This window comes from Dreissena polymorpha, chromosome 14, assembly GCF_020536995.1.
Source record: "Dreissena polymorpha isolate Duluth1 chromosome 14, UMN_Dpol_1.0, whole genome shotgun sequence".
Taxonomy (NCBI): Eukaryota; Metazoa; Mollusca; class Bivalvia; order Myida; family Dreissenidae; genus Dreissena; species Dreissena polymorpha.
The window spans coordinates 30,194,657-30,219,799 of record NC_068368.1 but is presented as its reverse complement, the minus strand read 5'-3'; the positions used below and the strand labels follow the sequence as shown (position 1 = coordinate 30,219,799).

At 34.7% G+C, this 25,143-nt stretch overlaps 1 protein-coding gene across 1 annotated transcript; it reads right to left on the bottom strand.

Annotated features, from left to right (window-relative positions):
• Positions 1-532: 532 nt before the first annotated feature.
• LOC127857883 (transcription factor GATA-4-like) lies at positions 533-23,125 on the bottom strand. Its single transcript, XM_052394602.1, is given in 8 exon segments — positions 533-2,575; positions 2,882-3,029; positions 3,466-3,591; positions 6,596-6,697; positions 7,661-7,833; positions 16,208-16,505; positions 16,507-17,123; positions 22,852-23,125. Coding segments are annotated over 7 exon segments (1,554 nt in total). The 5' UTR covers positions 16,867-17,123; positions 22,852-23,125; the 3' UTR covers positions 533-2,228.
• Positions 23,126-25,143: the final 2,018 nt, after the last annotated feature.

Below are 25,143 nucleotides of genomic sequence, written 5' to 3'. Positions count from 1 at the left end.
AAGGGAGATATTGGTGTGTAGCCCTGATACTGAGGTGGCGGTTTCAGTGATCCGAAATGGAAATGTTATCCGAATTGATCTTTCGGGATCAAAAACGTCAATTCGACTGTGACAAGCCGCATTCCATCGGACAGGTGTACATTTCTGGCTTTCGAACAAAACTCTAAAAAAGCTTTCAACAGTTTAATGTGCAGCGCAGTTAACTGGGAAAGGTTTCTGTATTTGTTTTAGTTTTATGACATTTGGGGAGTGATCTTAGACAACAAAAATGGTCTATCAGAGTTGTCGTTCACAGTCCCCTTCATTATACCTCTGCCAGGGGAACTGCGACACGAATGTTGGCAAAGCGTAAAAATTTAGAATTTAGAATTTTGCATCATCATCAGTAGCATCATCATCAACATAACCATCATTTTAATCATCATGATCATCATCGACCGTTGTCTTTGTTGAACATCACGCATCCTGTCATTTAATTGTCTAATACGTCATAGGTCAAAGCAATTTTGGAACAAAACATAACAATGCGGAATAGTATCATAGAATTTATTGTAATCATAAATATTTTAGCAAATCATTTTTCACATAACAACTCACGATCAAAATATATATTTATGTACAGTCATACATACGGCTATACAACCATAACTTTGTTTTATGTAAACAGTGTAGGTTAATACTTGTTAACATATCAAAACAGCATAAAATATATCAACCTTCATCTAAATGCAATCAAGTGATTAAACCTATAAATTTGTAATCAATGTAATTAAGTTTATCAAATTATTTCCAGCGCAGAATTAATTGACGTTAAATAGAATGTTGGTTATTGATTTTACAAATACACACATCACATATTATACATACAATAGACATTAAAAATATGAAACAAAAATCAACAATTTACAAACATTAACAATAAAAGTATAATACTGTTGACTATCTACCAAAAATTGTTACTATTTTTAGACTACTGGAGCATTTTGCCTGTTGAGGTATTCGGGTTTGATGACGTCTGATGGGTGAAAGTCACGCGTTACAAGTTTGTTTTTAATGTAAACGTGGTTCGAGTCAAAACATAATAACATTTTTTTGTTCAATGAAATACACAATGATAAATCATGATATACTTTCTTAGTATACGATTTGTTGTAAGTTTTGGATATTTATCAGGATATTTATCAAGTAGTTCAAGTAATATATAGACCTACAATGCATGGATAGATACTATATGAACATAATACAACATTATGATTTTCAGTTTAAAAAGTTATCTTTACTTTTTGAAGTTTCAACACGGATGAGCACTTATAAAGAACTTCTAATTGGTTATATAATAGTGTGTTATTTCGTGAGGCGTTTAATAGTTATGAACCAATGTGTATCCATACATCAAAAAAGTAATTTACCAATTCACATTAAGTTATCAGCAATGGCACTTGAGCGAATTTTTTACTGCATCTTAATTTAAACATAAAAATAAATAAATAAGAATTCGCGCAACGACAAAACAACACAACTACATTAATGCGTCACATCCGGATCATAATGCCGATGCATTCACAAGGCAGAAATAACAATGACAACAACCATTCGTGACACAAAAACACTCATAAACATGGAATGACAAAATAAGAATATGGCATTTGAATATAATATTGGCGTCCTAAAAGCACACTAACAAAGTTTTAACTCTTCTATGTATAACGTATGTTATCTCTTACGAAACGAAATATGTAAGACGTTATAATAATTTGCGTGATGGCAAAAGTATTGTCCAACAGCGTTTATCAAGCACAGCACATTCACTTTCGATTGCAAATTTGTATGAATATATGGTAGCACATACAACTAACTTATGGTTGTCTTTCGATACGTTCCTGCTTTACATTATCCTCAAAGTAGCATGATTTGAGACGTTCATACAATGGTGCTAAATGATATAATACCTAGGTCATCACATTGTTGCGCAGAACTTGTGCGCGCCAGTCTATAAGTTCGTGCACTACGTCATTCAGTTTTGAACGTCATCTGCAGATGCCACACTATAATTGTAAGCGTCACATGAGTGTTTCGTAAGAAAAGGGACCTTGATAAATGGTTTTAATAGAAACCCAGCCAATTATTTCATACTAAAACACAGCACGCACTACGTGTTGTTGAACTCGTAAAACATTTTGATTCGTGTATGTCAAAGATCCCACGCCTGTCCAATCAAAACCATACGTTTAACAAGCTCCCACGCTTAAAGTGTCGTTTTGGGAAAGTCCCATACTATTTATAGAATGGGAATGCCCATGCATGTGCTCGTTGTCCAATCCCGAGTGGTGTTTTCCTGGGGAAGGGGATCCGTAATGCGCAGGCGCACTGAGGTTTTCGGGACTTTCAACCTTGACCGGTACGGAATCGGACCTAACGCTCGGGTAGGATGGCAACGACTGGTGCTGATATGTCATACCGGAAATGCCGCCACTGTTCATTGAAGGAAGTGTCGTCATACTATACGGATTGTGGTTGGAGTCGACGCTAGTGTTATGGTTGGAAACACCACCCGGGGAACTGACTGGCTTTGAATCTGGTGACAAAAATAAAACGTATTTCTTATTTGTAAAGTTTTTTATCAAACGCGATGTAACAAAATTAGAGACGTATTGTTGACGGTTTAGTTTAAAGGTATTCTAACAAATAAATATTTATAACAGTGGTCCCTATGTCGAAATTGATTTGAGTTGATAATTGCACACTATCAATACATATTTCAGTAATTGTATTATGGTGTATTAAAATTTAGTCGATGATTTATTTGTTATTATTTAGTTTCACAGTGCGATTCTAGTAATGATGTACCTAACTTTTTTAACGTCATGCATGCAACTATTACCTTCGAGGGATTCCGATTTGGTACCGGAGCTGGAACTGACGTTGTTGTTGGGCGTGGTTGACCCAGTTTTCGATTTACTGCTTGCACTCTTCGGCTTCCGTTTCCGTGTCTGAATGCCATCTTTCTTCATAGCCAGTGGACGATTAACCTGGTAAAAAGAATCATATATATATTACGTTTGACTGCTTTTTGTCTATGTTTTGCAATTTTATAATATTGTATTGAAACAACAATTAAGCAAAATGTATATGTTATTTTGACGAAGCCAATATCATCAATTAGAAACAAAATCCGCAGAGTTCTAAAAGTCGACAAAGGCGTACAGTAAATGGTGTGCATAGAACGATGGATGTGCAGTCCGCACAGGCGAATCAGGGTCGCCATTTTCCGCTTTAATGATTTGTTTATCGTTTAAAGAAAGTCTCTTCTTAGCAAAAATCCAGTTAACGCGGAAAGTGTCGTCCCTGATTAGCCTGTGCTTGCTGCACAGGCTAATCTGGGACGACACTTTACGCACATGCGTGTAACGCCCTTTTCATAGAGCACGGCCCAAATACAGTAGACATGGTTTATACGACACCTACCCCGTGCAGTTTGTAGTAGAGTCCACAGGCGTTACACACGGGTTCCCCCTCGCTGTTTCGCCGCCAGAGGGTCGTTGTCGATGTGTGGCAGTTGGCGCACGACAGTCCCACGCGACGACTGGCAGACTGAAATATACAAAACATTCACTTGTATCAAACAAGAAAACAAACATGCTCCAGCCCAGAAAGTGAAAATAAATATGATTATACAATTGCGTCAGACGTGTATTAGAGAGTCACGCCACGCAGCGCATATTGAAGAAGTTAGTGTATAAGTTTGCAGTTATACACTATAAACATTAAGTACATATGTACACTATTCCACACATTCTAGATACAATGCCATTGGCTTGAAATGAATGAAAAAAAATCTTGTTTGTAAGTTATTTATTTCGGGGTGGGCCCAAGCAATTTAGCGTGATCAAAACTTATTTCAATTTTAAATAGTGACAGCGGCTTTCAATCACAATCTGCAGATAACAACTGCTTCCATCTCATCATCTCTCAATCAGATTGCACTCTCTGAGATACGTTTCCTGTACAAATGCATTTGCATTTGTCATCAATGGATTTTCTAATTCCCCACCCACCGCGCCATTTTAAGTGGATGTGGATTAGCGAAAGCGCGTGTATTCGCAGATAATACATGATTTTCTGACAGACTAACGGTGTTTGTCTTTCAATAACCATGACGACCCGTAAAAGCATATTTCTGTTTTCTCTTAGAGAAAGCAAACACGATTTTCACGATAAGCACATATTTCGATGACGACATTGAGACCTGTCGAGATTGTTATTTCCGGCGGAACGTTTAAACGTTCAAAAAGGGAAATGGTGTACAGATGGCGCCCTTACGGTTTGAGACCCTTAGTGTTGGAGGAATCTGTCCAGAATTAGAACTTTTACGCATTTAACTTGAGTTTAAGTTGATTTGCCAAAAAAGTAACGCAACTTACATTTTTTTTCACGCAATTGAAACGTATGTATTAGGAATGTTCTAAAGAAAATACATGCAAACTATTGATGATTATCTGGGTCGTGATACGTGTCAAAAAAGCATTTTTTACTTTAATAAATATAAGATTGATGCATTGATAGATAACCGCCCTTGTTTAACGTTTTACCTCTGATTGGACATGTATTACCATTACCGTTCTAATATTTCAAGGACGTGGTTGTGTGACACAGCCGTTTCTCAACATTATTGACCTCATTGCAACATAGAATTGAAATACTTTGGCAATGACATTTTTTCGAGAAATATGTTTAAAAATACGCAGTGCATTCATGTGTGTACTAAATATAAACACATAAAAATTGTCCTTTACTAAATTCGTGTTAATGTTAAATTTACATATATCTGCCAGTATATGCATTTACTGCAGAAGGTAACTACTATTTGGTGTGATTAATTGTCACTTCCGTCAAAAATGCTGTTGTTTTATCAACCTGTCAAAGGAAAATACGATTTATTCCTTCATGAAATAAAATTAATATATATTAAATGAAGCATTCATGTTATAATATTATAATGAACACGAGATTGCCGAGCAATATGGTCCCCTACCGGTGAAACTCAACCATTGTCAATTTCTTTATATTGCTTTTTATATTTGTTGACATAGCAACCAGAATTCTTGACGTAGGAACAAAATGAAATGACTTCATAACCTCCATATTGCCGTCTATCCATGTTTTAAGTTTCATGAAAAAATATGAAGAACTTTTAAAGTTATCGCAGGATCAAGAAATGTGTGACGGACTGACGGACTGCCGGACTGACAGACTGACAGACTGACTAACGGACAGAGCGCAAACCATAAGTTCCCTCCGGTTTCACCGGTAGGGGACACTAAACAGCAATTACAAATGCACAACCGTTGAATAACATTCCCTAGTGTTGTTTGTAGAAAAGGTAGATATACTTTCTTTTTATTTAACACATTGTATATTTGTTGTGTGCATAACTCATCAGTAGCACGCGCCTGTTCACTACACGTGAAATGTCCAGGCTGTTACATACAGAAACATCCCAAATGAAAACATCCACATCGTACGCAGGCCGCAAACGTATTTGTTTCAGTCAAATAGCTCGAAAAAAATCAAGATTTTTCCCGGATATACAGAACACAGATAACGACTGTGTTCCCAACTCTTATAAACCCATAATGTACGAATCTGATGCGTCTTATCGCCCACTGATAAGCCAACGGCGGGGTGGAACGCACGACCAGATATAAAGCCTGGGGAATTCTTGGCATATACTTTGACTCAAACGTCGTAATTTCAATCGTCTTTAAATAAATGTGTTGACATCAATTTATAATTGTTGTTCGGGCGATTTTCTGAATCATTTTAGCTAGTGCCAACATAAAGAAGATGTTTGTTGTATGTCCCATCTAGGTTACATACATATTGATTTTTTAACATTAATTTCAGCGAAGATTGTGTAAACACTGGTGGTAGAAACTCAAGTTTTAAATGAACAAAGGCTATCATGATGCAGGACTATGTAATTTTGATCCACCATTGAACTTGAGTCAGCTGTCCTTACTTCTACCATGTTTGGTAAAGACTGGATTAGCTGTTTGACTTCCGATACATGTCAACGTTACAATGCCTTATGTACTTTGGAAACAATGCATGTGCGTAAAGTGTCGTAAGGCTTATCACGGACGAAAATTTCCGTCTAAACGCGATTTTTGCTAAGAAAAGACTTTCTTGAAACGAAAAATATCATAGAAGCGGAAAGTGTCGTCCCTGATAAGCCTGTGCGGCTATATATTCAATACTGCTCCAGCAGCTGGAGTTTCACTTCTTTACATTGCACAAAAGGATTGAAACAAACATCTTTTTATGGAGGGTTATACAGATGCATCACAATCACGTGGCTTTGGTCTTGTCAACAAGACCACGTGCACGTCCCTCTAGTAACTTAACATTCACAACATTATGCACCCGTACACATGTTTTTGAAAAAAAACATTGATCTGTTCATGTTGGTATGACCTTGACCCTATAATGAAACCCCTCTGTGTGTGAGTTTTGTTTTATTTTAGATTCGTCTGATCTCTTATGTTCTGGTACTGTATGCAATTAATAAAACGCAAACAGCTTGTTGTTCACGTACTTTTGACCTTGACCCTGTCATAAAGCCAGTGTTCATGTCTCGCCAGGGGTTCATCTGCCCATAGGGATCGCTCTGGTAGGGGAGCATCTCACCAAACTCGCCCTACAATACACACAACAGATAGAATTAGTCTCGGGCGAAAAAAAAATCACGCGAAAAAAATAATTAATTTTGTCGAGTTACATAACACACACACGCAAAAAAGATTTATTTTGTAACGAAATATAAGAAGAAAAAAACAAAGAACATTTCTTCAATCAACAGCACACACTAACGAGGGCATACGTTTTCGACAAAAGACACTTTGAATTAGATAATTATTATGTTAAGACAAATTAAAACAGTTGAATTTTGCTTATATGTAATATAATTTGTGTCTCACACAACTTTGTTATAAAACACGTTTACTTCTCATGATTAAGGGTGAATTATTAAAAGGACACGTCAGCGTTTTATGTGGACGAAATATTGTGCAAAACGTGCGAGTTGGAATGAGCACAGAGTGATAGGTGAAGGTCTTAGGCATATATATCAAGGTCAAGGTTACTGGCAGACATGAACATGGGCTCCGGGGTGAAGGTCGTGTGAAGGTTAACAAGTGACTATGCAAGTGTAAAATGTTAAACAGACATTATATTCATTCAAAATCAAAGTGGTATTTCTGATGACGTGCAGGAGACTCATGAGCATGTGTCGACAGCGACAAAGTGATCAACGAAATCGATGCTGAAGGTTCCAACATTCTAATTGGAAATCACTTTTTGGCAACATTTTTCATGGAATAAAAGGTATTGTTTTATCGTGAAGTCTTACGGTGCCAAGATCGATCGAGGTTAATAGTACCTTTTTTGAGAGACAAGTATCCATTTGTCGTATAATAGCTAATAGCTACACGGATCTCACTAAAAAGCAAATTGTAACTCAACGCTTACGAACAAAAAATGCAAATGGTTTAGGAATTAATTGCACACTGATGCTTTATAAGCAAGCGTCACTGCTAAACCCAAAATCATTTTTAAAACCGAGAGTAACGTCTTCAATGACGTCAAGGTTTAATACGCTTACCAGTCGACGTTGTGGCTTGATGAGCGGTCGGTTCATTCCGTTCATCTTGTGGTATAAGCCGCAGGCGTTACACAGGTAGTGACCCGTACCGTCCCTGCGCCATAAGGGCGTGGAGATCGCCCCGCAGTTGACACACTCTCGACCCTCGAGATCCGTGAAATATTCCTGACCATCTGAAAAGAATTTATCTATTTGTTCTATGCGTTTTGACAACTATGAGTTCTATAGGCCTACGATTTTATACGAAAATAGTTTTGTCGTCGAATATGTATCTACATGTTATGTATGAGCCTATTTGGCTGAGACGATTTAATAACATCGATGTACCGGTACCCGGATATGTGGCTAAGATGCATGTCTGCACAATGCGTATAAGCTTATTTGGCTAAGGACATAATATATCTGCATTATGCATATTTAAGCATATTTGGCTTATATCTATCTACATATACGTATTAGCTTAGCCCATTTATGCCTAGCGTCTAGATAAAAAGGCATCGGCAAACAGCGTAGACCCAGATGAGACGCCGCATGATGCGGCGTCTCATCGGGATCTTCGCTGTCTGCTTAAAGGAACTTCTGTAAGAAATATTCTAAATATAGAAATAAATATACTAGACATCCCTAATTTTGGAAATAAATTGATCCAATTTAGAAAGATTGGAGAGTCCACTAGGCATAAATAGGACATAAATCTTCATTATGCGCAAATGGCACATTTTTGTCATATAAGTAAAATAACGTAAAATTACGACAATAAGAAGACTTTCAAAGTTTTATGATAAACTTCGCGATAGAAAAAAACTGGTTTCGATAGTGTTTGTTGTTAAAACTATATATATATATATATATATATATATATATATATATATATATATATATATATATATATATATATATATATATATATATATATATATATATATATATATATATATATATATATATTAATGCTAATTTTAAGCAAGAAAGACCTATCGCTAGTTCCTGTCGTTCCATTTTGGCAACGAGAATAATTGTAAAGTCGTTTTAAAATGATGCTTACCAAGAAAACAATCATCTATAACGAATACAGTTTCATAAAAATTGATATTGTGCACTCAAACTTGGGCGCTTGACAAGTAAAAAAGCCCGTGTCGTCGTGTGTACTGGGTCTAGGTTAACGAGTTTTCGCGGCACGGACGTGCGCTGTTACCTGCGTAGTTACCACGTTGTGCCACATAATAGATCTATGAACTTAATGTTCTTTATCTTATCAAAAGAAGTGTTGTTTTCTTGCATATAACACTTTGAGACCATTTTGAAGATTTCACTATTGATAGTTAGGCATTAAATTTTTGAAAGCATAAATTGACGGTGTGATTTATAATGGTACCGGTAATTTGTTTGATGTTCTTCGCGGAAAAATGTTGTTGGAAGAACTGTTGCTGCTAGTGTTGATGATTATGAAAATTGCCGAGTTATTTCGAATATCGGTATAGGTGTTTGCCTTAAATCGTTGCACATATTTTTGTCATTGCAGTTAATAAAACAGTTAACTTTGTTTGATTGCACTTTTTTCTGAATTCATGTAGGTGTTCAACTCGTAATATCTTTAAAATTTAATCCGCGATTATTTTATAAAAGTTGCATTTCTCTGGTAAAAAAGAACACATAGCTTTAGTACCTAACTCCACCGTAAAATAAGTATCACATCTTCAAATTCATATGCAAAAATTAATAATATATATGATAAGATACAATCAGGGGCGGTAAAGCAGTCCTGAATCGATGTAAATCTGCAATAACTTGATTTATTTAAACGCACGCTTCGCACGCGCCACAAAAGCTTTAAAATCTCGACGCGTGGAGCGATAGTTGAAGATATTGTCTGGTAACTCACATGTTCATATAATCCGTTTCACTTAACCATACAGTAGTATTTAAGTTTCCTTTATTTCCCGTACTTTACCCCCATGTCGCGTCTTTTACGACTTTAAAACACGTTTTACGGTAAATATCCATTGCGTCGCTCTTCGGATAGCATTAATTCGGATACTAATTTTGCCTCGTGTCTGGCAGGCGTATATTTCAAAGATAAAACGCCCTTAAAGATAAACTTTCGATAAAAGACTATTAGATTTGATAAGAAAAATGTGCTAACTCTGAAATTCCATGATTTTCGCGTTATACAATGTTTGCAACGCTGCTGTTTAACTGTTTTTAATGTCATAGTTGATATTAAATTCTTCAATTCGGTATGATACGAATCAAAATAGTTCCCCGTTTCAGTTGTGAACATAATTAAACAGGAATGTAAGTTAAAATCACATAACGGGATGCCTGTGACTACCATTTTGTGTTTTTTTTTTGCTTATTTGCTTACAATTTCATCATTTGGAGAGGACATGCTCTTTAGAAAGATAAGTAAAGGAAACACAGACTAAAGCGATAATGCACTTTACAAATCAGCAAACAAACATACACACACTCATGTTAGGGTGATACATAATGGTCTACCAAACTTAACCCATTTATGCCTAGCGTCTAGAAAAAATGGCCTTGGCAAACAGTGTAGACCCAGATGTAGACCTCATCAGGGTCTGCGCTGTTTGCTTGAAAGTATTCTGTAAGAAATATTTTAAATATAGAAATAAATACACTAGACATCCCTAATTTTGGAAATAAATTGATCCAATTTAGAAGGATGGGAGAGTCCACTAGGCTTAAATGGGTAAAATTATGTAAGGTCTTAGAAGGAAGTTTGGAAATAGAAAAAAAAACATATCAAAATTTAATATCCATGGTAGCAAATGTATTTATCGTCATGGTAATGGGAATAAAATAGTTTCTTGACTTAAAATGGGTAAAGTGGATACACACAAAGCAATAATGCATTTTATTTATATAAAAAAAAACTAAAGATGAAATAAATAGATAATCAAGATCGGTTAATAGAACAGCCCAACAGCTCAAAGTTTAAGCCTGTGTGAACGGTTACATACACCACATTACGATTGTAAGAAACACCACACACAAGCACAGAAAATGTTACATAAAGTATGAATGAAGGAACGTACTTATCATAGGAAAACAATAACCCCAGCAAACAATGTCACAAGAAAACCACTTATAAGAAAAGTAATTTCGTTTATCCGCGGGCCCGGGTATGTACTTGTTTGCAGAAATAAATCATATTGAATTAACCCATCTTGTTCTTCAGTCGATATCAAACGAAGTTCGGAGCGATTTTGAAGAGTTTTATTTGCAAAATCGATGCCCTAAGTGTCGTTGAGAAGGTAAGGTCAAAATCTTTTACAATAAAGTTTGTAAACAAGCCCACCCCTGTGTCGGTTTAGGTAACTGTGTCGGTCTGATGTATCTATAGATATGGGGTTGTACGCTGACGATGAAGACGACGACGACGAATAAGAAGACTAAGAAGAATATGATGATAATTATGACAATGATGATCCACACAGCCATCATCATCAGCAGAATCAGCATCATCATCATCATCATCATCATCATCATCATCATCATCATCATCATCATCATCATCATCATCATCATTCATCATCATTATCATCACAATAATGAGCATCAGGACTGACGATGACGATGAAGACACTGATTATGTTGATCTTTATGATAATTACAGCGACAACAGCAATAATTTTGGTGACGACGACGAGAAAAAGAAGAAGAAGATGATGATAATGATGATGATGATGATGATGATGATGATGATGATGATGATGATGATGATGATGATGATGATTTGATTTCTTTTTTTAATGTAATACTCTAGACAGTATAACTATAAAATACGCGTACATTATTATGCCTGTTTAAAAAAGTGCATTGTTTGTGTGTCTGTTTATCCCCATTTTACGAATGGGTCTTACTTTGAAATACTTTTAGCATGCCCGCGATGTTTATTTAAGGGCTGCCTTATTCGCTAACGAATACCTTCCGAGCAACATCGTTGTCATCGAGTCGTTATGACACACCAACCAGTTTTATTCTCAAGAAGATAATTGTTTACTGACTGGATTAGATATTAACATGGACAAACAAGATCGCGGCATTGGATTAAGGTCTATATGACGTTTGTGCCGTTCTTGACGGACAATTTAGCGAGTCGGTTCCACCCACAGTGGGGACCGTGTCATTTTGGTGCGTATTGCATAAGTTTTTATCATCATAGTAGAAACATATTTTTTTTAGAAGTGTTGCTTATATTTTAAAATGTTTACAAATGGCTAGTTAAATTACAATGACGGTTGCGATATAAGTGCATAACATTGATAGGTTTAAAGCTCGAACGAACAGTCAGCGCTTTCAGATGGATAAATCGTAGTCATAGCTTATTCTTTTGGAATTTACCTGCTTACTTTGGGCCCTTATTCATAGTAAAACTGTGCAACATGTGATAAAACTCATATTAGTATGATAAATAAGATTATCGTTTATGTCATAAGCCGCGCCATGCGACACTGTGACTTGTTCCATACGCAGCCAGCGTAGCAGCCTGTGCATAAAGCGCAGTCTGTCCAGGAGCTAGCATGTCCGCTATTGAAAATACAAAGCCTGTGGCGACTTTTAAAGCCCCATTACTACTCAAAATCAATGAAATTTTCGTACAATATTTCGTCAAACACAGTTAAACAATTAAAAATCAGTGTTCCTTACGGCAATTGCCGAAATTTCAACGCTAAATGTGGTCTGGTAAAATAGATGTTTGTGTATACAAAATGGTCGTTTTAATTATTGTTTTGCATATTTAATTCCATTTTAATTTTCCGCAACGATATCTATTCATACGACACATGAATACTAACATGGTTCCATTTAAGTGTTCGTGTGTCGTATGAATAGATATATAAGCGGGAAATTGAAATTGATTTAATTTTGTCACAAATAAATAAAAACGAGCATTTTGTATCTGCACAAATCTATGTTTTAGCGTTGAAATTGTGGCTATTGCTATAAGGAACACTGATTGTTTAGGTGTTAACTTTATGTTACGAAATACTTTACGAAAGTTTCGTTGATGTTGAGCGATATAAAGGCTTTAAGCAGACAGTTTAGCTCCTGATCAGACTGCGCTCAAAGCGCAGGCTCGTCTGAAGCCACACTGGCCGCTTATGGCATAAGACATATTCTCCAAATTTCTCAAGTACATTAAACAATTAATGAAAAAAATATTGTTCATATTATAAAATGTGATATGTGTTATGTAGCCGATATTTGTGTTGTGTTTTGCCATTTTAAGTTTAAATTTATTTGGCACAATTTTGGGGCTTCGCTCAATGATTGACGTTTTAAAGTAAGTGCAAACCTATATATGAGTACTGTTTACAATTTAACAAGCCGAACTATGAGTAACACGTACAGCGATCTCTTGAAAATGTACGTAAGCATTAAGGCGAATCTCCACATTTCTTACATTGCAGCATTGTCAAGACGGCAGAGAAAGGTCAAGAAGAAATAAATCTCGTAAACCTCTTAAAATTGAATTCTTTATTTACACACGAAAATCCGCGGCACCCCGACGTTTCATTTGAAAACACCGAGGACAACCGAATCATCGGTCGGGTCTCGTGCGGTTTTCTCAAGTCTAAGAATTTGAACGGAAATAAAACCGGGTAGGGCTATATGCAATGTTCGTTCAAACGGACTTCAGGTGAGGCACAATTTGAAAGAAATTCCATGTTCATCGCCGAATTACTCGGGTGACGAGATAAGCCGTGGAATTCAGAATAACTTTGGTCAAGGGTCGCGGAAAAAGGTGAAAAAATCGATTATAGTGTAGTCCTTCTTAAAAGAATTTCATTGAACGAAAATGTTTAATATATGGCTTTCTATCCAAATTGCGGAGGTTTATCGATAATAGAAAAATTACCATAATATCGCGGATTACTTTTATCAGAATATTGCAAATAATAAGAGTTATAAAGACGCCCCTGTAATCGAGTCGATGTAAATGCAACGAGCGGCTTTTCGAGATTTCTTTAGCCTCTAAGTAGGGCTGGTCTTCAAAAAATAAGATACTTAAAGTATCTTAATTGCTCGAATAAATTTGATAAACGCTGATACCATGTAAACTATTAATACAGAATTGACGATGAATTGAGGATGAACAAATACTTTACGAAAATACAACAAGATAACGAACATGGTTAGCACAACAGTTAGATGATAAACTGTAGTTGTAAATTACGGGCTTTCACAGCAAACGGTGTCATTGATACATTAAATTGAAGCACGCATTTATTGCTGCACAGTCAGGAATGTGTACTTTTGAGAACGTTAATAGCAAAACGTGTAAAGCTTTAATATCAAGGGTTATCAAACATAACGGACGGTAGTTATATTAATAACAATATAAGCATGAATTACTTTTTTTCTTTATTTTTTATTTTTTATTGCGTAAACGGTTAGTATGTTCCGATCCTAAATAATATTATTTTCACATATTTTTGCATAATTTGCTTAATGAAATTATATTGAAAACGAAAGGTATACGAGATGACCAACATATATATGTTCCAGAAATTAAACTGCATATTTTACATGCCCATTATGTCCATACATTGGGCACTTAATTAACCCATTTATACCAAGTGGACTCTCCCATCCTTCTGAATTGGATCAATTTATTTCCAAAATGAGGGATGTCTAGTATACTTATTTCTATATTTAGAAAATGTCTTACTGAAGTTTCTTTAAGCAAACAGCGCAGACCCAGATGAGACGCCGCATCATGCGGCGTCTCATGTGGGTCTTCACTGTTTGCAATGTCCTTTTTTCAGGACGCTATGCATAAATGGGTTTAAACGCGAGAAACATTGCCTAAAAAGCGATTTGTTTACGACATTTGCGATCAAATGCGAATCTGTTCGCTTAATGAACACTGCTCGATCTGCGGAATGATAAGCCCTAACAGGCTTTCATTTGATGACAAATGCAGGACAGATCATGTTCATTTGCCGATTGTTTTCCGTTCTAATTAACATTTTACGACATTACATTTGCTTGCCGTTCTTTATCGTCCGCCATTTTGATCATTATCGTGCCTAAGACGCTTGATTTATATCGCAACAGCGCGTGCCTTGCAAGCGTCTTCTAGCACGTGTGTTCTTTCATTCCATCGTTTGATGGGCAAGTAAGACACGTGCAAATTAATCAAAACTTTCGAAATCACTCTAAATAACTATATGTGCTATGTCGTTTTCTCTTTTAAGAGAAAAAAAAATGAATTTAGAAGTGTATTTTTGTTATGAAAAAGATTAAGTTGTATGTAAGTGAAATAAATATAACACAATACAGAACATATACAATTACAAACGCAAATAAACAAACGATCATGATTATTATAATGATCAAATTCAAAAATAAAGATATTAAAATTAAAATTAAAATAATAATAATTAAAATAATGTTTACATTTATAACAATAATAATAATAATAATAATAATAATAATAATAATAATAATAATAATAATAATAATAATAATAATAATAATAATAATAATAAGGTGATAATGATAATGATAATGATGATGATGATGATGATAATGATGATGATGATGATGATGATGATGATGATGATGATGATGATGATGATGATGATGATGATGATGATGATTTAATTTACCTGATTCTTATCTAGAGAATGTTCTAATGAAAACGAATGTAAACATACACAATTCAAGATGTATTGGAGAAAAAATTCAAACAGATGTATTAAAATCACAATCTCGCTTCTTACATCAAACGTACAAGGCATGTTTTTCGTCAAGTTATAGATAAAAATCACTACACGCATCAACTGGATTTGCATCTTCGTTACTTTGAAAAATCTGCAAACGAGGCAACAGCGCGTGCAGACAGATATTTTGGAATTTCCGGAAATGAGCACCGAATCGGCTCGTGCTTAATAAATGTCAAATTTTGTTTCGATGCCGAGAACTAATAAGACTCGTATTGAACTGAAAATGATAAAGTTTTGCTTAGAAAGCACAGATCCAGTGATTTATATACATTGATTACTAAATTCGAGAAGACGAAAACGCCGTTGGAATGACAAGTTGTACAGAAAAAAGATTCATATAAATTTACTTAAAAGATCCCTTGGAAAAAAATGTACTGAAAAGGGTGAATGAAAGACGCTTCATAAGGTTTAAATGGTTAATTAAAATAATACCGTTACACTATAAGAACAAAATATTCAACGTCTGATTTCTTTTTTGTACATGTAACCCGGTTATTTCTCCAACAATTTACTTTTAGTGAATTCGAATAAGGCGCTGTATCCGAAGATAGTACAGCTGTTGAATTATTTCATTGAATGAAGAAAATATTCTTAATTGACCTTTTTATTTGGCGCGAATAAACTTCCAATTTGGTTTAACCATGCATTTATGGTACATACGTTTTCCGTCTTATAATCAAGTGCTGTCAAAATGGCGAACGAGAGTCAATCAAGCAAATTAACCCTTATTCAATCTAACTGTGAAGGTTATTAGAGTGACAACTATAAGAAAACGCGAGCAACTTACCAGGACCAGTTTGTCGAAGTCCTTGCTGCAAAGCCATCTGAAAATTCCACGCTGACGTTATTTCCGGTGTTCCCATGTACGTCTGGTACGGGTTGATTCCGCCGGAACGGGCCAGGGGCGCCGCGAAACCGCTGTCACCTCGCGCCGTCGGGTTGGAAATCGGCGAGCTCGGGGAAGGCGCGAATGCGAATCGTGGGCTTACAGACGCGTGGGGGTTTGACACGCTGTATGACGGGTCCCCATTGTTCATCTGCCACATTGACGGCGCGTTCGGAGACGACACTCCTTGAGAGACACCAGTTTGTCATGTACGGCATCGGCGGAAGCACGGGGCGCGTCGTCGGAACATACACGGGGTTCATACCGGAGTGGAGCGACGTCATAACGCCGCTTCCGACGCCCGTAGCGTCGTACGTCGGCGTCGAGCCGGCCATTTGCATGGCGTGCATAGAATTTTGAAACATATTGTTATCGTTGCTGCTGGAATCGTTCACACTAGAGTTATCCTCGAAGTTTCGCGAAGAACGCTCTATTTTGTCAAGAAAGTCTTTACTTCGAGTCTTGAGTCCTTCCGGTGCCTCGAGATTCTTAAAGAACACTTCAACGTCCTCTCCTTGCAAAAGCGATTTGTTGTCTTGAAACTTCAAGCCCGGCTGCATTGCCCGAGTGCGGGCTTCGGTTGTGTTTACTTCCGGTGCACGTGAAACGCTTGTGCTCGATGAAACCTTTGCGCCTGTTGAATCTCTCTGCTGATGACGTAAATATCGTTTCCGGTTGCCAATAGGACCTCACTACGGCCATGAAAACTCCATGAAGATAATATGGAAAGGTACTTAATGCAGATGTTTATTTGGATTTTTCAACTCGGAGTTATTATCTCAGCGCTTTTAATTACCTGACGACTTGGTCTTTCAAACTGAAATATAATGATTTAATTAAATAAGCTTATACCTATTAGTTACATATTCATTTTGTATATTTAGAGAATATACATGTAAGAATGTTATGCATGCAAAAACAATTATATTGACAAGTTCTTACAAAGATGGCATAAGTTACGATGTAAAAGTGTGTATACTTTATCCAAGCATTTAAAGGTAAATCAATATGTTATTTACTTTAAAACAAATGTGTTAAAAATACTTTTTTTTTAAATAAAAAACAAAACAAAAAATAAAATAAAACAAATTCAGTACTAAATATTTTAAAATACGTGTTTAATTATTGTATAACACTATTTAAAGAATTAATAACTATTCAGTTTGTTTATATGTATCTTTCAGTGTAAATAATCGTACATTCTTATGATCTCTCAAAACATATATCACATTTAGCGTAAAATTATCAAACATAATCACCCTCCAATGTATACAGTTAATGATTATCCGAAACGAATGCACTCTTCGTGTACCGGTGCAATCATCATATGACAATTAATTCGGATAAATTCGGTTTTATATCATTGAGTATAACTATATTTATCTCCTCGTATCACGTTGAATATCGCGGAATATCACGCATAATCGGTCGTTTTATCAACGAAACACTGAGTACTGTTCAGTGTTGACTGCTCGTTTCTTTAAAAGTAGAGACCTAACACAATAATAATATTCATAATATTAATGATATTCATATATTATCGATATTGCCATAATAATAATAATAATAATAATAATTATAATGATAATAATAATAATAATAATAATAATAATAATAATAATAAAATAAAATAATAATAATAATAATAATAATAATAATTATTATTATTATTATTATTTATTAATTAATAATTATAATATGAATAATAATAATAATTATTATTATTATTATCATAACTGTAACAACTATTATAACAATTATTATTAGTTCAATAACAATGACGATACTATATGAATAATATGAATAATATAAAAATTGTAAATACATGTATCATGAATATTACGAATATTATGAATATCATGAATATTATAAATATTATGAATATTAATATTATGATTATTATTAATTTTATAAATAATATGAATATTATGAATGATGCTAATAATATTTAGGAAACAAAACTGAAGAAACAGTGCCAGTTATGATCATCTGTCGATGGAGATTTTCTATTTTTGTATCAGTTTCTATTTTTGTATCAGTACACTATTTATAGTGAGTAGTTTTTAGCAATCACTGGAACAATCAACATATTTTCTGTGAACAAAGGGTTCCATTCTTTTTCTAAAAGAATATTTAGAGTTTATTTATAACTTCTCAAATTTAAATGGACAACAACATGTACTGACACGCCATTTTTAGGACATGCACGTGGCAGACATAGAATACGTGAATCGTGCAAAAATGTAGAAGATTGCACAGGCAGTGCACGTGTTTATTAGACACGTAACAATAGTTACTTGTTATAGAAATTGCAGTTACGAAGATTTATGTTCCTGAACTAAAAATATACGTATTCACCTATGTATGACGCTATGTAATGTATTCACCTATGTATGACGCTCTCGGTGTATTTATGTCGATATTTAAGGATATCCATCCTTTTCGCAAGCATAAGCATTTAAAAGATTTTGTTGGTCTCCGGTCGTAGTTCGTTTTTTTTCTTGATATATTAATGGCGTATGTTTTGCAATGTTCAGGGTTTGTGTTTTTCGTACAAATTGCCAGTAATAAAAATAAATATGATCACATTGTTTTTTCTTCTTATAGGAATCTTCTTATAGACAGATTTCATGTTGTATCAGCTATATCTACATCATTCCTATTTGTTTCCAATACTTTTTAAGTATACTTATGTTTACGCTACATTTCGTTGCTTATGAATACATGCATGTACATAAAGTTTGTAGCTCTTATTTAAATTAATGTTCATGGTTAAGATTCATTGAATGAAGATTAAAAACAAGTAAAATCAATCAATCTAACCGTTGTTTTAGTGCCCAGCAATATAATTTGGTGTGTGTGTGTGGGGGGGGGGGGGTGTAGGGTGGAGAAATTCAAGTGTAGATACATTACCACATTTTCTTTGTTTTTGTGTGTGTTTTTTTCGTAAAATGATAATACTCAGGCATGATCGTTTACCCATTTATGGCTAGTGGACTCTCCCATCCTTCTAAATTGGATCAATTTATTTCCAAAATTAAGGATGTCTGGTATATTTATTTCTATATTTAGAATATTTCTTACAGAAATTCCTTTAAGCAAACCGCACAGACCCTGATGATGCGGCGTCTCATCTGGGTCGACGCTGTTTGCCAAGGCCTTTTTTCTAGACGCTAGGCATACATGGGTTAATATATTGACTACATTTTGGGATAATCTCACAATCGCATTAACTGTTTTATAATATACCTGTTCGGTAATTATTTATTGCTGTTAAAATGCCTCGTTGACAATAAGATCACATTTGTTTCAATATAAATAATACTTGGCTATAAAATTGTTGTAACCGAACATTATGTATTATAAGTATTGTTACTATTAACGCGACAACAATATATGTTATATGTTTAAAAGTAAAAATATGTTTAAATGATGGACGCGAAAGTGTTCAGTATCGTCTATCTCTCAACGACTATGGATGCTATAATGCAGTTAAAACAAAACGTGATAAAGAACAAAAGACAATCGGCAGGTGAAAGTAAATTATCGTGACAAATTATAACGACCCAAAGTTTTCTTTCAAGAAACGTCTGCTCCAATCGCGATTACGTCATATCACCGTCATATCACCGTGCCTCACGCGCTCGATCCCCAATTTCACCTGCGAGAGTGTGTTACCCATTTTATCACGATAGACAGGTGACACGTGATTGATTGGGCATCAAGAAAAGTGTGAAATTCTTTAAGCATTATTTTTATTGAATCAACAACTAGGTACATGTATTACTTCGTTAATACACTGTCGTACCAGGCTTGTTAATATATAAGATAAATCGGATGCAACTCTTTACTGTTGTACAATTGAAAGCATCACTTTCATATTTCAGTACACGTTTGCTAACACTATCAAATATTTTAGGAAACTCGGAACTTTTTTATGTGAGGATCTAAAAGAAGTTCCTGTTTCATAAATTATCATGTCTATTAACACGGCAATATAAAACAGAACAAATATATACACGAACAATTTCTCATAGCTTAATAAAGCACCACTGAGAAAACCAATTTAATGTCTTGTGAAAATATGAATGCATACAGCTACTTTTAAATACTGCGAAATATCCGATTAAACAAAAGCATATTGTGGATATTGATGATTTATTTTAATATTGTGGATATTGATGATTTATTTTAATATTGCAGATATTGATGATTTATTTTAATATTGTGGATATTGATGATTTATTTTAAAGGTGATAGTTTTAAAATAAAACAAACGGTTAACCGATCAATAATACAGTGTGTGTATTATATGGCCACTATTGTTATAATTATTGTAAGTACATTAATTTATTTACTGTATTTTCAATTTTAATAATGATTATAAGTTAGATCATCGCCGGATACCCACGTTCGACCCATTCCGCTACCCTCCATTTATTTAATGCTGGAGAGTAACGGAATGAATTAGTCGTGGGTATCCGACGATGAAGTTAGATATGTGAGGCGAATTGTACCACATGTGAAAGAATCTGTTCGAGGTTTTGATATTCCTATTTTTTAATGCCCATATTCCTTTGATTATTAACCTAAATTATTACAACAAACATATTTATATTGTGAGATCTTTCTTAAAATGGTCGTATTTAATTAAAAGGACGCCGAAAATGCGTTAAATGCTCCACTATCTTTAATTGTCAGTAATTCTGTTTGTTGCTATACATCAAACAATACTTTGTCCATAAGCCGTTGTGTGGAATCCCTTTATCTATCTGTGTAAACTCAAGAATACCTTTGTTTATACCCAAGATGCTGATTAAGAATTTAATCGGATTACGATTGCGAATGGTTTTTACTGGAAGCTGTCTGAAAATCAACGTGACGTACTCCTAATGAGGCTGTGCATTCGGGGCCATAAAACGAAGCCAATAAACGTGGCCCCTAATTCTATGACCGGTTTAAAGAGCGGCAAATACAGATAAGGGATTTAGGCGATTTAGCGATGTTTACGTAAAACGGACAACGCAGTTCAAACGGTTGCTATGTAAACTGAATTTTATAAATTAGTTCATTAACAGTGGTACGGATTTTTTTGAGCAAATAAACGAAATCCCGACTAGACATTTGACTTTGTATCTGTAATTGTTACAGCCGATACGATATCTATAAAACGTAAGTTGAATATGTGTATAAGAATATTTTAAAAGAAGTTATTGCATGGCGTTTTCTTAACCGCTTAAGCGAAAACACGATTATTCAAGCTTTCAAACTACTTGAGAATATCATGATTTTTATTTTCTTTATAATTCTGTTTTCTTTTAGTAGAACAAAGGCTAAATTGCCAGCATAATGGCAAATACACGTGTTTTTTTAATATGACAATGACCTTTAATTATTAAATTATTATTAAAGGAAGTAAAACAAAAAAGGAATCCAACTATTCGAAAATATCAATAATGATTCTCTGACCAAATGTCAATAAACGATTGGACAAACATTGTTTGCGTTTCGAACGGTTGTCAAAATCTGTTTGGATTCCAAAATTTGACAAATGCGTGGTAATGTAGACACTGTGATTCCATCTACACTCATATGTGCGTCTATAGGTCCAGAGTAGGCGACCTTTCTGTTTGCCAAGCAGTTACTAGAGTGCCATAAAATAGCTCCGAATATGACTTTATAAGTTGTCAAGATCACGTTTATTAATATCCGAAAATTAGACAAGGCCGTTGTGTCAACAGTGCGGGTAATAAAAGCGCCGTGGACCCTGGTATTCACCGGGCCGTAAATGTCAAAATAAGGCTCTGTAAAATACACAAGTGCCATCTTGTGACAAATTCGCTAAGAAGGTTAGTTTTATAAGACATCTAAAGCGCTCTTTCCTGCAAGTATATTAATAGATGTAGTAAATAATCGCGTCAAATTTCAAAACGATATTTACAGGCCTATTTACGAGCTTCTTTCTTTAAATGCAATATGTCTGGCGAAAGTCGTCTATTTATCAATATTAAGTAAACGCTGATCAATAAGACTATTCTTATAATCATTATAAAGGTAAATACATTTATAGAAAGTATTTCAGAAATGACCTTCACATGTCAATCACATTGAAATGATTCTGTTTGTATTTTGATTTTTTACTGAAATGTCCAGTTAGAGCAGTAAATACACATTTCACGAAATATGTACCTTCTCATATATATATATATATATATATATATATATATATATATATATATATATATATATATATATATATATATATATATATATATATATATATATATATATATATTAATTTTCAATAAATACATAGGATATTATTAATCCAAAAACTGCGTGAAAGCTATATTCGTATCTTTTTAAATTTTCACATCAAGAATGTCGCTTAGCGTATTTATTTTTAATACCAGACTTCATTCACAAGATTGGTAATCTTTGTTTGTTATACATTTACATATTGTATATTCCGAGAAATGAATGAACTTCCGGCGAATATGAAGTATGGAAGTAGCATAATTCCGAACTGCATTTTAGGAAGATACCTTTACTATTTCCATACAAGAGGTTGCAGATATCACAGATCATTCATCGCAACCCGGCATGTATAATGCCTAATAATTGAACACCGACCACGGGCAATTCATTACTCAGAGCGTCAAATCAACGTTTAAAATATCATATCCTTTGCACATAGATGACAAAATATTAATTCTTAAATCCATTCATCGATGTGTGTAAAGTCTTCACACGAAGCCCAAAATCACAAGCGAAAATGTTAATGAGACTATATATTTCAAATGTACAATTAATAATCTACGAGAGCCCGTGGCCTATCGTGCATAATCGCTGAATATCGTTGTGTATCGCGTTCGTATCGCGGCGTTCTCGCCTCCCCCACAATAAAACAGAATCTGAACCGATAAAACAATGATAAAACACCCTATGAGGAACTAAGCTACACGTTTTTAAAGAATTAATAGTTAAACTCCCGAAATGTTTTCCGATTAATTAGCAAATTAAAATATAACAGATAGTAAACGATAGTGAATAGTTTTGACGTACCTTTACAGTCTCTGCAATGGAATCCCGTCTTTCGCTCTGGTACTTTATAATTATCGCATCAATTCGCGAACTATAACAGTCGTAGTTTTTATCTGAATGTTTCTTTAAGGGTCACTTGATTCGGTTAAATTTCTGATTTGCTATCCACTATGTAATACTTCCTATCGCACTTTAACCGTGTAGTAAATGATAAAAACCCGTGTTTACCTGTGGAGCGCCATTGTTGATTACGTATTGAGATGGGCGGGGCTACGTACGGATTAAAGAACACACGTTTACTACCCGGAAACACATTCAGGGCGTGATATGAGCACGGAATAAGCGCAAGCTCATATTCTGCATAAAACGAGAGTAGCAATATGACGCCAGATCGTTTAAGAAATTTATTTTCGCCTTCTAATTGCAGCAAAGCGATTTATGGGTTTATGCTAATTAAGTCACGTGCCCCCACCTGTCACCTTAATCAAGCAATTAAGACCGCCCTCGTATCTGCCCATTACTAGATAAGGGAATGATATTTACGACCTCCGATTAATAAACTGGCTGGTACGTTTCATATAGCGTTACGGGTAAAGGAAAAAGTACGAAGGCTTATTATTCACATTTTCGGGAAAAAACTAGTATTGTTTTGTTATTGCTTGGTATTGTTGATGTAGTTCAAAACAGCTGCGGCGTTAGGTACCGAATGCACAAGCCAAAAAGTTTTATTCCGTAAACGCTATTTTGACAATGCATACTCAGCACTGCATTTGTATTATCATCATTACCTTGTCAATACTTAGTGGCTTACATTCACCAATGACAATCTGCTAAATTCGTCCGTATAAACAACTTAAATACGATAGTTAGATAATTGCTATTTCTTGGAATGAATGTGATAGAGGACCGGTCGCTTATTAACAACTGATTTGATAACAGGCTGGCAAAATGATGTGTTTTTTTTAATTTAGAAATTGATGGATGTGTTTCCCGTTTTCTCGTGAATTCGGCAAGCCAAACAAACAGCTTTTTTTGCTCCAGGTCTCGTGTTTTGAAAAATATCCTCATCCTCCTCCTCCTCCTCCTCGTCATCGTCATCGTCATCGCCATCGTCATCGTCACCGTCATCGTCATCATCATCATCATCATCATCATCATCATCATCATCATCATCATCATCATCATCACAATCATCATCATCATCATCATCATCATCATCATCATCATCATCATCATCATCATCATCATCATCATCATCATCATCATCATCATCATCATCATCATCATCAATATTTTTATTTTTATTGTTATTCTTATTTTTATCATTATTTTTTTTTATTATTCTTATTATTATCATTATTATTATCATTACCATTATCATTTTCATAATTAATAGCAGTAGCAGCAGCATTATTATCGTAGTAGTCATCTTTGTTTTATGGTCAGGTTTTCTCTGAAGCAACGTGATTTAACCATTTCATTTTCTGTTTAATCGCATTCACAACAAGTTAGAACTTCGAACATTAGCTCGCAGTAATAGTATTAGTCTGTACCAACTTTTCGGGCTCATATCTGAACCACTCGGACGTTGAAAAGTTTTTGGTCAGATAAGATTGTAAAAAATCGGACATTGGACGGGGTAGACGGAGATTTGGAAAGTTATCAACCATATACATGTACAAATAGTTGATAAAGAATGCAACGGTTGAACTTTAATGTTTAAGATATATAATTACAGAATTGATAAAATGTTGTTTTGGTTTCATAGCCACGATTGCAGAAACACGGTAATG